The 16,362-nt window shown below is 39.8% G+C and overlaps 1 protein-coding gene across 6 annotated transcripts in view; it reads right to left on the reverse strand.

The window, feature by feature from the left end:
• Positions 1–16,362, reverse strand: part of OSBPL10 (oxysterol binding protein like 10) — a 172,211-nt gene that overhangs the window by 26,680 nt on the left and 129,169 nt on the right. For all 6 annotated transcript variants that reach the window (XM_039525645.1, XM_039525644.1, XM_039525646.1 and 3 more), the window contains exon 7: positions 4,801–4,947. In XM_039525645.1, the coding sequence (XP_039381579.1) occupies positions 4,801–4,947 (147 nt within the window). The remainder of the gene's footprint in view (positions 1–4,800; positions 4,948–16,362) is intronic.

The raw sequence follows: 16,362 nt of genomic DNA on the forward strand, positions 1-16,362 counted from the left end.
TAAAGATGCAGCCTGATTAAAACCATATCGAGTGTCTCCTGTCCTCCTTTCGGTATAGCTGGACAAGAAAGCATTTTCTGGGCCTACAGGAAAAGCTACTGCTGTCAAAAACTGGTTTAACACTTCAGCATACTCTGGTTCCAGGTGCTTAGCCAGTGACATCTCCTAAAACTTCTAAGCAAACATGTACAGCTTAATATTATTTTTTTCATTTAAATGATTTTTATAGATTATAATACATTTAGGCCTTAATATAAGTTGCCATAATTTCAAATTTAATTTTAAATAGATTTAAAAAACAACAACACTGTATTTAATTAATATTAAACCATTTGCTTTAAATACAAATCAGAGTTTTTTTAATTAACAATTGATTTTTAAAAGCAGCAAAGATGTTTTTGCATCTGAAGAAGTGGGTATTCACCCACGAAAGCTCATGCTGCAAAACGTCTGTTAGTCTATAAGGTGCCACAGGATTCTTTGCTGCTTTTACAGAACCAGACTAACACGGCTACCCCTCTGATAATTGATTTTTATGCACCTTGCTGTGAGGCAAGAGAGTTGGGCTGCCATTCTACCAAAGGGGGAAGGGAGTATCTTGCACAGCCACTTCCCACTGAGATGACAATTCACTGTTTTAAGAGGGACAGAAGCATTCTACTATTCAAAGTTGTTACTGTGGGAGTAAAAATAGGGCACGTTTGCATCCCAGTGTCAAGTTTCAAGCCAGATGTAATTTGAAAAATAAGCAAAAAGTTTTGTAACATGGGAAAATAAACTACCATGTGCATTTATGATGAATGGATTTATTTTTTCTCTTCTGGGTTATGGCATGACTTTTTTGGCATATATGTTGTCAGCCATTACTTTTAGGATAGCACACAACTGGGAAGAGAGGGGAGGATACTAGGCACCTCAGGAATAGTACCAAAAGTTGCCTCAATTGATCTGTCTGGTGGAATGCGTGTGACTAATAACCCAGCTATCCAAATTACAGGACAGAAATGGAGGCTAAAAAAAAGTATTAGGCTAATAATAATTTCTGTCATTTTTCATTAAAAGCCAAAGAATGAACAAATTTCAAAACTTATTTGCACAATAAATCTACTTTAAAAAGCACATTAAAGTGCAGCCTAAAAACCTTGATCCAGCTAAAGCCTCAGTGCTACACTATGATCTACCTACGCAGAGCCATGGACCCACATGCAGCACATCTGACTGCTGTGAAGTCCACCTGAATGCAGGAGCCTGCTCTAGCAAAACCCAATGCAATCAGTGATGTCAAGTCAAGATAGCAAGTGCAATACAATCCTTCAATAGGAATAGGGCAGCACCTCTCATTCCAGCAGTGAGCACCTCTGCAACATTAAAGTGCTGCTATTATCTTCTTAGGAAACTTGAGTCAGTTTGTATGTAGCCAATGCTAATATGCCAACATAAAAAACCAGTCCTTTGGTATGGCGCAGGAATTTTATAATAAGTCTTTCAGGAGCAACTGCCACTAAGTGCTCAGAAGAGCATTCTTTGGCCACATATGTATCATACAACAATTTCTAGTTTATGAAAGCAGCTAAAGAAAAAGCCCTGGTGGAGTAGCCACTGGGAAATTCAAAAACACTTAAAACTAAACTGAAGTCATTATGTCAAATATCTTTTCATTTTAACATCAACATCTGTCACAACTAGCTCCTGCAGACCCAAAAGCTGACCAGTATCAAAGTTACCTGGGATTTGACTTTTAGAGGAACGGTTAAAAATGAAATAAGTACTGTCACCAGATAAACTAGGCTTTGTTTCTTTGTTTCAACCTGATACAGGTTGCCTCTCTGTATCAGTCAGCAATCTAGACAATTAAAAATAAATAAATAAATAAATAAATAAATAAAACCAGTCAGTACTTTTTTTAAAAATTCACAAATGGTTAGAAAAATGACATGTGCCCATGGTAACACAACAATCTGACTGATACTCTTACTATTTGCATTCATGCATCATATACACTAAAAATGAACCTCACATGGCTAAACAAGTTTCTTATTCTTCATTCAGCATAAACATCTATATACACACACATTAATATTTTGCCAATATTAGGGTCAAATGCCATTCATCCGTGCGCTCCAAAGTTCACATAGCCCTCTGTAATGCTCTGTCAATGTGATCTGAGTACGGATTCTTGTAACCTATTTATTTTTGCACATTTAGGAATATTTACATTGTTATAAAAAACAAACAATCCACAGCCTACAACAAATTATTATCCTTTGGGGCAAAAAACCCTAAGTATTTGATTCCCACTGTGGATGAGAAGTGATTGATCAGAAAAGAAGATATTAATGTTTCACTTGATATAGCCTCGATTTAATGTTCCTCTCATTCATACTATTTTGTATTTGGAGGCTGTGTGTAGCAGTACACATACAGAGAAGGGACTGGAAATTTAAAGAGAAATCCCCCATCACCATCTCTAAGAAGCTCAGAGATAGTTTGATATTAGACTGAAATAGTTTTACTGCCCCCTCAAGTGTTTTTGTGGGGTGATAAAAGTCACATAGGTTAACAAAAGTAGAAAATGGTTTACAAAATAGAAGATGTTAACGGTGGAGGTCTATGAAGCTTCTAGATCTAGTGTAACATTCTGAATTCAGGTTAGAAATGTTACAGCATTTATGCCAGACTACTAAAGCTGAAGAGCCCTAAAAGGCTGAAGAATGCAAAAACCAACCAACCAACAGTAATACAAACAGTATACAGGCCTGGGTGTTTCTCTCAGCTCTAAGAAATGAGAACAGAAGTAATTCAGAAATTAAGTGGTGAAACTTTGGTTGCACTCAGAAATGAAAACATTACTGGCAGTACTGGTATCTGATATTATTTTTGCAATGGATTAAAGGACTATTTAACCTTGAAGTTGTCTTGTTCATATTATTTTGTTTTATTATTTCCATCATTTTAGGAGAAGGAGGCATATACGTAAGTATATGAGGAGAGGATAGACCACATTGGGCAAATCCGTTATTTCAGAGAAAAATAATACAATGTAAAAAAAATAAAAATCGGTTTCTAAGATCAAAAGGAAAGCAAGGCAAAGCTTTTTTGTATATCCACATGCCCCTGAGAAGAGCTCTCTTTCATAATTACTCTACCATACAGACACAATTCTCCGATCTTCCCACACTGCTTTTATTTGTGGAGGAAACAAGTCAGAATAAATTCACGTTACTTATTTCACTTCTTTGACAACAAATAAACAAAAAGCTTTCTGTAAGGGTACTCCATGCCACTAGAAAAAAAAATCCTCTCAAAGCCTATGTATCCACAAGAGATAAAATCACTAGAGAGTGGAATACAAAATAGTGAATGGATGGAAGTTCTCATTTTCAAACTATCTACAAATTTTCCAACTCTGCAGGGGCTTACAGAAAATCTCTCGGGTAACACCTGTACAACAAGATTCTTTTTAGCGTGGGGAGGGATAGCTCAGTGGTTTGTGCACTGGCTTGCTAAACCCCAGGTTGTGAGTTCAATCCTTGAGGGTGTTATTTGAAGGTTGGTCCTGCTTTGAGTAGGGGTTGGAGTAGATGACCTCTTGGTCCCTTCCAACCCTGATATTCTATGATATATATATATATATATATATATATAATTTATTTGAATGTGTATTCCTTTGTTCTGAAACCAAAGTGTAATCTTTTGTAATACGACTAACATGAAGAGTAGTTTTGTCCTGAGGGGCCATAATTTTGTTATAGTCGATTGCCTGAAGTTTTCATGTGATCCAAAAGTATCTGATACCAAAGTATTAATTTAACCCACCTTCCTTGTTCCTTAAATTGAAACCCTTTAACTCCCAGTGTTCACTTTATCTTTTTAGAAGCAGGTGAAATGAAACTGACTATGGACCTAATCCTGCATTTCTTGCACAGCCAATAAACCCATTGCTTTCATGGGTGTTTTGAATATACAAAGAATGCAAGATTTTGTCCTGAATGAGCAGTAAGAAAAGGCGATGAAGATCCTGGCCTTGCAAACATTTATGCATGTGAACAACTTTACTCACATGAGCAATCATACCAAGTCCATTGAGTCTACTCACACCACAGTCATAGGTGCTGGAACAATTTTTATAGTGGGTGGGCTGACAGCCATTAAACAAAACTGTAAACCCTGTGTCTGATGGAAACCACTTCAAAACAGGGGGTGTGCTGCACCCCCAGCACCCGCCGTTCCAGCACCTATGAACATAGTTAAGGATGTGTAAGTGTTTACAAAATGAGGGCCTTAAAGAGCAAGACAGAAATTTTATCATGGCCTTTATTCTGCTTCTGATGACTATAATGGGACTAAAAGATTTGGTCAAATGAAACTGTGAGCTGCCCTGTGGAAACATTATACCACAATTCTAGATTCATTTGGATTAAACGGTCACTGTCCCAAATGGAATGTGAGGTCTTGTTTTGAAGCCCACAGTAAAGTCTAATTTTCTAAGACAAATATAAATCTGTAAAGCTCCTCCACCACTGCCTACAAACAAGCATACGTTTTCCTCTCCTTCATTTACTGCAGCTCCTGCTGCTGTAATTTGCATGAAAAGCCTGCCTAAGAAAGCTGATCACCCTCCATACTGCCCCAGGATGGGACCACACTTTTGAAAAGAAGCAAATCTATGAAAACTATTGCTTAGGAGTTTGCAGAATAAGTTGGGATCTGAAACAAAATAGTTTGGGAGGAAGAACTGATTTAGTAAAAAAGAACGAGCGACTCAAAATTAAAAAAAAAATACAGAGGAAGTGTGCCTACCCTGGTTAGATCCATGCCAAGTTTGAGCTGTGAGATGAGATGAAGAATTATGCTACGCTGATCTTCCATGACTCCTAAATCCTCCTCTTCATTATCTTCGGTATCTGTCATCTCATCTTCAACCAGGATCAGCTCAGGAGCTGAATGCTAAAATGAAAACAATCACCAAGCATCACCAACTGGATAAACAAGTAGCAATTTATGTCATGTACTTATGCATGTTTAAAAATAGGGATAGCTCAGAGCACCCAGGGGGCCCCTTTACAAAAATCTACTTAAGGCCGTACTACAACTTTGATGTTTCAGTGGCAACAATGGTGATCATTAGCAAATATTAATTTATAAATTATTATATAATATTTGTACTGCAGTAGTTCCAGTCAGCAACGGGGAACATTGTGCAAAGTTCTGATACAGGTATACAAAAGCAAAATGCCTTCCCCTCCAGAAGCTTGTTCTTTTCTTTATCTATTAAACAACAAGCATGGTTGAGAATCAGCATCCTCAAGAGAGTTTCGATTTGCTAAACCACTCACGTAAATAAATATCTTAAGAAATCATAATATTAAGGACTAGTTAACTTCACATGATTTTCCCCCTCATTCATCCCAATTGCTTAACTCTGGAAATCATGGGTCAAGTAAATTCTAAATAAAATGCTTATCAATGCTAATTTGACCATCATAGTCAAGAACTATAATGAAGGTAAATTAGAGTCTAATCAGAGGTATGTACATTAATGTGATTTTTTCTGCTCGTTGCAGTGCTGTGAATTCGTGGCATGGTGTTCAACATTTAGCTTGTTTGTGTTCAAGACAGAGGAGCAATAGTATATCTGCCCATTTTCCAGATATACCAGTTGAGGATTAACAAAAACAGAAAAATTATGCCATCGCCCTCCAAAGTGTACGGAGAGTGTGTGTGTGTGGGGGGGGGAGGCACGCAGGAGGGAGTATTGAAAATTCTGCAACAAAACATAACACTTTCTTGCCTCTTAAATTACAATATATTCATAAACTATGTCTGGGTGGTAATTATTTAACTCAATTCTTTTAATATGGAATTCACTCCCCTTGGTGGTTCATCAGAGCCAAAATCTAACAAGCTTCAGGGCCAGGACATGAATTATTTGGGTTTGCTTTTACATGGTTGTTCTTTTTTTGTTTATATTGCTGAAAAATTTACAAGACAGTTGTTCACATTTCTTGAGGCAGCACCAATGGTTCTTTACTGCTAACTCTGGTGTGTAGCTGTGTCTTATATATATTTAATTTTGTAAAAAAGAATATCACTGCTGCAACAACAGTTGCTCTATTATATAAATCGATAAATAATTTTAAGGAATTACCAAAGACAGGCTGTGATGATTTTTACAGCAAAGCCTAAACATTCCAAGCAAAAGAGAAAAAAACTGACATTCTGCTTCTTCTTTTATTGTACACAGAATTGGATTTTAAAACAATTTGCTCGGAAGACAGTCTATAATCATGTTAGAGCCAAAAATCCCTCACATGGCTTACTACATTAACATACACGAAGCAGGTCTTATTCACCAATATTCTACTGGCTAGTCACTATTATGTATAGATGTTTCCATGATTTGGATTAGGCTTCCCCCCCCCTTTTTTTTTTTAAATTGAATGCATGTTTCAACAGCTGTCCTCCAATATAAACCATTACTAGAAAATCTTTGAACTCAAATTAGCTATGTTAATTTCATCTGATGAAACATCACTAGAACACAGAGCAATTAAAAACGTTCTTTGTAACTACTCCATCTAGAAAACACTTAACTCCAAACCTGGTAAACTGTAACCTTAACAACTGTGGAGGCTTTCGAAAGGCCAAAACAACCACTTTTTTCCACTCAGAAAAATGTATAGCATGATAACCAACCCACCCACCCACTACTAATCAACTAATGCATGATTGACAAGTTCAGTTTCAGTATGTTAGCACATAATCTGACAACACTTACTATACGTGACCTAATTCGATAATCATATAGTAGATGCAGAATGCTGCAGCCCTACGCTGTTATGTGCATAACTGAATTTCATCTGGAGGGGTTGTGGGGAGGGGTCTTCAGAACTTACAGTAGATGTTTCTACAGCAGGCTTGCCTTTCATCCAGCTTGACCTCATCAAGAGTACTGTGCTACCGTTATCAGTACTGCTGCTCTTGCTGCTAGCTCTGTTAATGGCAAGCAAGCTAGAGCTGGAATTAGTAGTACTAAGAACAGGCAACAGAACCTCCCCTCCCCCCTCCTCTTTTTTTTTTTAATTTCAACTGAGTTTGAAAGAGTGCTGATGTCAATCTGCTGCCTGCATTTCTAGTCACATGACACTGAGATCTGTGGGTTTAACTGCAAATAAGTCACACTGGAAAGATGCTGCTGCTGTTTCCTGAAGATATCCCAGGGGGCAGCTTTCTGCCTGTATTTTTTAAAAGTTTCTCCAAGCACACATGGGCAGACAACAGCCTAGCAGGAGAAATATACTTATCTTTCATTTGACAGACTAGTAGGTAACAAGCTCTCAAGCAACACTCAAATTCAAAAATGTTACTAACCAAATATCAACTGGCTACTGTTTCTGTTCCAATTTAGTGCAATGATACAACACTGTAAAATTATATTTGCCTATTCATTAAGGGTATTTTTTTTTAATGAACAAGAATTCTTTTCTTGCACATCATTGTTAAGTTGAATGAGTAGATTTTTGAACCCAGGATTCTACACTTTTAAGGGTGAATTTGAAGGTACCGTCCATAATTAAGGCAACGTTTTAGTCACATGTATTTTTAGTAAAAAAATATCAGACAGGTCATGGGCAGTAAACAAAAATTCACAGTTGTGACCTGTCCAGGACTTGTACTATATACTCCTGACTAAATCGGGGGTGAAGGGGGGGGAGCCCAGGGGTTCTGCAAGTGCTGTGGGGGAGGCCTGGGAGCACCGTGGGTGCTGGGGGGGCAGTGGCGGAGCGTGGCCCAGGACCCCCACTGGTGAGGGGGAGGGGGTTGGCGGGGCTGGCAGGCTCCCTACCTGGCTCTGCACCTCCCCGGAAGCAACAACATCCCCCTCCCTTAGCTCCTAGACAAAGGCAAGTCTAGGCAGTTCTGCACGCTGCCTCCACCAAGAGTGCCAGCTCTGCAGCGCCCATTGGCCAGGAACCCTGGCCAATGGGAGCTGCAGGGGACAGTGTCTGCAGGCAGAGGCAGCACACATTGCTGCCTAGCCATGCCTCCACCTAGGAGCTGAGGGATGTTGCCGCTTCCGGGGAGCCCCTCCCCCCCAGGTAAGCACCAACCAGAGCCCTCACCCCTTTCCGCACCCCAAACCCCAGCCCTGAGCCCCCCACCCAAACTCCTGTTGCTGCTGGTGGAGGGGAATGTGGTGGCCCGAGACTGCCCCAGCAGCGGCCGGTGCGGCTGGCCCAGGGGCTGCCCGAGCTCCTCAGGCAGCCTCTGGGCCAGGCGCATCAGCCACTGCAGAAATCACAGGGGAGGTCCATAATCTGTACAATCCATAATCAATACAATTGTCAATATCATGTGAAACTAGTATGCTTAATATTTAAAAAAATCTAATTCTTTTTTAGATTAACCTCTCCTCAGTGGTGTTAGAACAATTTTTATAGCAGGAGTGCCGAAAGCCACTGAACAAAACTATAAACCCTGTATATGATGGAAACCACTTCAAGCCAGGGAGTGCTGCAGCATCCCCAGCCCCAGCATCCCTGCCCCTCCTCACACCACATATGAAGAGACAGACTACAGTTTTCAGTAAAAATGTAGAGCCCCTAACTTTGTAAACTACTCTAAAAATAAAGTGCGTCAATATTAGCCTTTTATCCAGAGTGAACAGTAATGCAGCCATGGAACTATTTTAGTTTTCTACTCCTTTTCATTCTTTGCCAATGAAGGTTAAAAACCCAGCCAGCCAGCTGCCATTTTCATTACAGAAAGTGAACCGCAGTCCTCTTCGGTGCAATAAGCCATATCCTTTAAATACTATTTCCTAAGTGTAGGTGAATTGCCTATTAAGTGCCTTGAACATACAGAAGACTTTTTAAATAAATGCACAAAGAACATTTCTCCAAAAAAGTACTTGGTGAAGCTGCCACTGTATAACCAAATTCTAGGGCATGTGTGCATACAGCCACAAAACAAAAGTATGTTGCATCAATAAAATGTTAACTAATACCCAATCAGGTTTTTATTCTTTATTTTCCAACAAAACAAACACACTATTGAGAATAAAACTAAGAATTAACCATTCAGCTGAGCACAGAAGATTCTGGCTATTGATTATCCTTTTAAATGGCAGCTCATCTAAATAATTAGAGAACAGTATGTGAATGATCAATTTACAGGAAAGAAATTAATTGAGAGAGCACTAACATGCTCTATATTTGTTCTCCAATGGACAAGACAACCTCAACCCCCATAATTTTCAAAGTATGCATTAAAGTTATTGAGCTGCTCAGCTCCACAGCTGTCAACTTAGGGGAAAACATAACAGTGAACAGTGCTTGGTCAGTACCACTGCTAGAGTGAGGTACAACAGCCTTTCTATTACACGTGCATATGTCTAACCCAGCAGTTCTCAAACTGTGGGTTGCGACCCCTAATGGGGTCGCCAAGCCTGGCATTGGACTTAGTGTGGCCTGGGGCCAAGGTCTTCTGCCCTGGGTGGCAGGGATCAGGTTACAGTCCCCCCACACACACACCTGGGGCTAAAGCCCTTTGGCTTCGGCCCCCCTGCCCAAATTGGTGGTGCTTGGGCTTGGGCAGCAGGACTCAGGCAGTCTGAGGCTTCGGTCCCTGCTCCTGGGGTCATGTAGTATTTTTTGTTGTCAGAAAGGGGTCTCAGTGCAATGAAGTTTGACAACCCCTGGTCTAACCTAACTCAAAAAAGGCAAACAAAAGCTTACAATAGTGGGGATGAGATATTAAAGAGAACTTACCTTCCCAAAAAAATTCTAGAAGATGATATGTGAAAAATAACAGGTTATTTCTGCCAGTCCTATTTAAGGTTGAAATTAAATAAATAAGGTTTAAAAAGTAACCAAATACTTTTTAGGCCTCTCTCAGTATTAATAGGAGATTTATGAAAATGCACTTTTTTGAAGGAGAATCATTTTTAAAACACTCAATTTAATTAGAAAGGGGATTGTTTCATTTAGAGAGGTCACTTGTTAAGACAAGGAATTGATGTTTTAACTAATGGACTTTGTCAAGAAACATCAATTCTCTTTCTAAGAGATGAAATCAGTAAGTAAAAATTCCTTCAAATAAGTAGACTGTCTAAAAAAAAAAAAATCAGGAAGAGTACACTTCCATAGGTGGTAAATAAAAATCCATATAGCCAATGGCAGATTTTCTATAAGAGGAAAAACTTCATTAAGCCTCTACTCCACTACAAAATCTCTCGACAAGTCTGGATTTTTCAAATTCTGTTCATATTAAAGTAAGGAGACAATTGTCATTGCTATACCTGGACCACTATCTTCAGTTCTTCTAGGTACTTCTTTACTGGAAAGATGTAGACAAACTAGAGGAAATTCCAAGGAGGATATAAAATGATTGAGGGGGCTGAAGGACTGACTTATGAGGTGAGACTGAAGAGCTAAATATGTACGGTTTAGCCTAGTAGCAAGTGAGCAAAGGAAAGAAGAACAAATATTTGAAGGGTATAAATGGTAAGTATGAAAAAAAATTAGTATGGCACAAGGGAATATAACCAGGAGCAATGGGACGAAACTAACAGAAGCAAAGTTTAGGTTAATGATCATGATTTCTTGACAGTAAAATATATTAGGATTTTAAGAAATGTCCCAAGGGAAGTGGACTCAAGGGATGAGGCTTCCACATTTAAAACTAGATTGGGAAATGCACTAGACTATATACTGTAGTGAACACTCATGCATGGAGAAGGATGGACTAAATTACTCACAGGTTTTGTCTACAGTGGGAAATGATATCTTATTTAATTACAATGTTAAACACAATTTAGCATTCAGTGTAGGCAAGGACTGCCATGTTTAATGATGGGTCAACTGCTCATAGCTAGCCTCAACCAGTAAACCTTAAATTCAATGTAGACAAATAGTCTTTTACATCTCTAATTTTTCATTCTGAATTTCATTCTGTTCACAATAGAGGTTTGCCAGCAGTGTTCATCACTTGCATATATGACAGCGATTAAAACTCACAGGCCAGATTCTTGGCTGGAAGTCCACAGAGCTATGCCAATTTACATTCACCGAGAAATTAGTCCCATACATTAGTCACCACTGTCAGTGCCAGAATTAGATTCCTTTTTCTACAGCAGGTAATATTAACAGCACCTTTAGACATATCGATTAACAATGAACCATTACTTCTCAGTGGGTTTGTCACTAATTGCATATGCATCTCTGTGAGTAACTTGTCAGCTTCTTTCCTTGTCTGTATTTATACCTTCCAATCATTTAAACATATTCGTTACCAACTGCAGCATGTGCATGATGAGATAATATCCATCAATGCACTGTACCCTTATTGACAGTGAGTTGAATGAGCTAACCTATCATTTGAGTCTCAGGTGTAGCTTGTTCAAAAAGATCCATTTAGTAAATGGTCTTATGTAGGAACTAGCTTGTCAGTGGGTGCTAAAGGAAAAAAAAATCCAGAAAGACTAATCACAAACTAAAATTATTTCTCAAAATAAAAAAAAAATCTAACTATAAAGGACAGTGTCCCACACCTCAAATCCATCTTACAGCCACAAGTTACGGTAAGTATTATAACACCATCCAGGGAGTTCAACTCTCCTACCAGGGTAGAAACTATTTAAATCACTAATTTTAAACATGATTTAAATCAGCAAACAGAAAACCTTATCTAAATGATTAATTTTAATCACCTTTTGCATTTATACTTTTTAGTTACCTTCCTAAAGAAAGGCTGATTCTCATTGGTAGGTAACCATTAAAACATGTTGATTTGCAACCAAATATACTCTTTACACTAAATTTGGTGCTTCTTTTTGTTAACCAGAAGGACACACTATATCTATACACATTTATTTAACAAATTAGATAGCTAAATTTTACTCTTTTTTAGTATCTTTGAAAATCGTGACTGACGCATTTCTTACTTACTGGATGATAGTTTTAACATGTGATTTGTGTCAAGCTCCATTTGGAGAGAAATTCAAATCAATTAAAAATGCACAAAACCAAACTTTTTTAATGACATAAAATGACCTTAAGTGTGCTGGATGCATAAGAAAAAAGCTTATCAGAACAGATTTTGCATAAAAATCACTGACTTATTACAGAGTTTATATATTTATCTGAACTCTTTATCTGTAGTTAGAAAATTGAACTGATTGTTTCTGGTCACCATGTCCTTCAAGCTCTAGAACTAGTAGCGCTCACCCTCTTACATCTAAAATACATCTAAAATCTGATTTTTTTAATTTTTTTTTTTTGGTATTTCTCCACCGTCTCCTACTCTGAAAGTGCTTCTGCCCTTTAGCAGACACACAAGTTTCACCTTATTCAAAGTTGTGGTCAGCAGAGTCTTGTGGGATATAATGAGTGTCTCTCATATAAGCCTCTTTCATCTTAACAGAATTTCAAATAAAATGGAACATAACACTCTTCTAAAATTAATGATAGCAGATTAGAGAAAGAAGAAAGGGAAGGAGCGGGAAGAACAGTGCTACAGGGAACTCAAACCAATTACTCCACGCTTCAACAGTGACCTCCATCCTGCTGCAGCCCTGCTGGGCTCCTCTCCTTGGTAACCTTTTGATCTGCCACTGGAAGGCAGAAAGAAAAGAGCAGACTGGGGTAAAATTTTCAACATTGTCTACATGATTTAGGAGCCTAAATCTCACTTTCAACAGCAACTTGGTCACGTAGTTTCAATGAGACATTGGCTCTCAAGTGCCCAAGTCACTTTTGAAAAAGGGACTCTGGAACTTTTACCATCATGAGTACGATGCCGAGTCTTTCACAGAGGTCACGGATTCCATGACTTTCCGGGACCTCCGGGACTTCAGCAGCTGCAGTGGCTGGTGTGGCTGACCCCAGGGCGGCCGGAGCAGCTGGGGCAGCCCTGGGGCCAGCGGCACCAGCCACTGCTCTGGCGGGCCCAAGCAACTGGTCCCAGGCATTGCCCCGGAGCAGCGGACTGGGAGCCACAGCGGGGTCCCGGGCCGCCCCCCTCCCGGAGGAGGAGTGGTGGCAGAGGTGGGGCCCCGGGCCATCCTCCACCTGCTGTGGTGGTGGCGGGGCCCCAGGCCACCTTCCCCGAGGAGCAGCAGCAGCTGGGTCCCAGGCCGGCCCCCAACCCCAGGAGCAGCAGTGACCACCGGAGTACCCTGCCCAGCAGCAGCATCCACTGGAGCATTCCCCCCGCCCCCCAGCACCTAAGATTTAGGCACGGATATTTTTAGTAAAAGTCACAGACAGGTCACTGGCCATGACTTTTTCGTTATTGCCCAAATCGTAGCCTTAGTCATGGGCTTATGGAGGCTACAGGCCTAGAGCAACATTTACACAGCCCACACATCCTGCCTTACCAAAAAAAGATCTCCTAACTGAGGCAGTGGAGTAAGGTAGATGACTCAACTGATACATTTAAAACTCCAGTGATATCCAGGGGCTGATTGTCCATATCACCACATACTCCATTTGCCATACCCAATAAGGGAGCAATTTTTCAACAGAAAGATTATTTTTCAAAACTAAAGATTAAAAAAGCTCCCCTTAAGAGTTTCTTTATACATTTTGTTTCCAGGAGCTTAATCATAACATGCTAGGCTTGCTGTAGGAGAGTCAAAATTAAAACTTGACCTTTTTTTTAAAAAAAAAAAAAGGTTAATATTAAGCAGCCAACAGACTAACTGGGCTGGGGGAAATTGCAATTAAAAAAATTAAGTTACTATTTACAAAGACTGGAGGTATGGAATCTGTAGCTGGAATCTTGGTTAAAGACAGAGAATCTGATTTTCCTTTTACTTATACCAAAATAAATTAGAAGTCCACTGGAGGATTCACACAGACATAAGAAGAACCAGGTCCAACTTGAGCATATGAAAATATTCATGAATTCAAATTACTGAAATTCCTGAAAATATAGGTTTTTAGCTTCTTATAATTAATTGCTTTTATTCAGTTCTGATAAATATGACTTGTCTCCAAATACAAACATTTTCCTATTTAAATAAAATTCTTTACCAAATTTCTAGGCATCTAGCATTACTTTTTCCACTAAAACTGTAACTCTAGGTTCATTTTGGGAGCATGAACAAGTCATGACATTGTCACAAGATAACAGTTTATTTTTTTCCAGATATTCTAATGACTGAACCTCCACCCAAAGGACTATTTCCTTAAGTTCATTTCCAGCGAAATACAGGTGATCGTTTTATTTTTGATACTTCTACATTATATTGTAACATTTGAGAGAATTTCCCTGTACATCCACAAGCTGCAAAGGATCTTGCAAGACCCTCTAATTGGAAATCTGAACTAAAAAACAGCAGGTGTACTCCCTCAATCAAGGCTAATCAGATGCAAGGTTTAATCTGGTTACTTCCCTCAGCCTACCAATGTTTTCTATGATTTGTCTGGGTTAGACTTCTACCGGCCATTATCCAGGCCGCACTCTTGCCCATTCTTGTGCCAGAATTCCTTTCCATCACTATTGCATTTTGTGTTGCTGTTATTTCTATAAAGGTGGAGTGGCAAAAAGTATAATCTTGTACATTTCACAGCTTCTTTGCCATTTGTATTTGAAAAAGCAGGGGTTGTAAAATTAGGATATTGCTTAATCTAAACTCTAATATACAAAAATGCTTCTCAGTATTGTATGCCCTTAAGAACTCAATACAAACGTTTTTTAATCAGAGTTGCCATCAAACAAGGAGGGAAAAAAGGCAGCAGCAGCAGCGATAATAAAAATGATCAAAGAGAAAATCCCTACAGGCTTGTCCTAAAAGAAAGAACGAACGAAAGACCTTAGAGACGAACGCACATTGTTTATTATGAAAGTTTATTTTATGCTAATCTAGACAAACAAGAAAATTAATACAATATCACGCAACAGAAATTTTGTAAAAATGTATTTTCTAAGATAACACAGCCACTAGCAAAGAAAACAAATCTCCTTCTAGATGTGGACAGATTTGCTTTGAGAGTCAAATTTTTAAATGTAGATGCCCATAAAAAACAGCAGCTGGAGTTCTTGGAAATGGAAAACAGTTACTCAGACCATATAAAAGCAAACATAGTATATCAGTATAGCAAGGACAGCATAAAAGCAATCCATATCTTACTTGAATAAGCCCTTGTCAGTGGTGGAATCCCCAAAGCGCTAACATTTTTTTTGTTTGTTTTATCTGAGGAATACTAATGAAGAAAAAACGGTAACTTGCTCAGTCTCCAGAGTGAACAGCAGTCATTTCTTATAAGGATGCGCTTCCTTTAGCTAGTCACAAATCACTGCCTCCACAGTTTTCATGACCCACAAGTAAAGAGCTTCATAAATATCCAAGAAAATATTTCTACCCTTTCTAGGTTAAGTTGGAACCTGCACTGGCATGTTCATGGGTTGCCTGTTATAATTCTAGAAAGTACCCTAGAATAGCAAGCTCGTCCTGTCTAATACCACAGGTGTAAAAACAGGAACTGAATTGAAACAACCATCTTTGATACTGAAGGTGTGATAGGGTCTTGAGAAAGAATGAGTACAATAGAATTTGGACCGATGCAGTGCCTTTTATAGTGAAGATTTCACAAAGTGCTTTATAGCAAACTAGATGCAGATGAGACAGTGTTTTAGGTAAGCAACACAGCCACTACAGCTCTCCGAAACAGGCATGAGCAGCAGTACCCATTTTATTTCAAGGGAAAGTGTTAGCCAGAACACTGGAGTTTCCCCATCAACTTCACATCTGGATAACCTCCAGAAATAGGCAGAAGGTATTTCTATTGTCTCATCCAAATTAAGCTCTTTGGATCAGGAGTAGTCTTTCATACCTTTGTATGGCTATTAGCAGTATTTTTCAGCCTTGATTTATTAGAATGGAGAGGTCTAATAAAAAGTTTCCCATTGATCTCTGAGAGGAGGGGCTCCTTGGTGAGGTTGATGGAAAGGCTCCTACCTCCACTCGTATTTAATCCCAGTGCTCAGGGTCAGGGCCGGCTCCAGACCCCAGCGCACCAAGCGCGCGCTTGGGGCGGCATTTTGCCGGGAGGGCGGCAGGCGGCTCCGGCGGACCTCCCGCAGGCATGACTGCGGAGAGTCCGCTGGTCCGCGGCTCCGGTGGACCTCCCGCAGACGTGCCTGCGGAGGGGCCGCTGGTCCCGCGGCTTCGGTGGAGCATCCGCAGGCATGCCTGCGGGAGGTCCACCAGAGCCACGGGACCAGCGGACCCTCTGCAGGCACGTCTGCAAGAGGTCCCCCGGAGCCGTGGGACCGGCGACCGCCAGAGCGCCCCGCACGGCGTGCCGCCCTGCTTGGGGCGGCGGAATTCCTAGAGCCGCCCCTGCTCAGGGAGGA

The sequence above is a fragment of the Mauremys reevesii genome, linkage group 2 (genome assembly GCF_016161935.1).
Source record: "Mauremys reevesii isolate NIE-2019 linkage group 2, ASM1616193v1, whole genome shotgun sequence".
NCBI lineage: Eukaryota > Metazoa > Chordata > Testudines > Geoemydidae > Mauremys > Mauremys reevesii.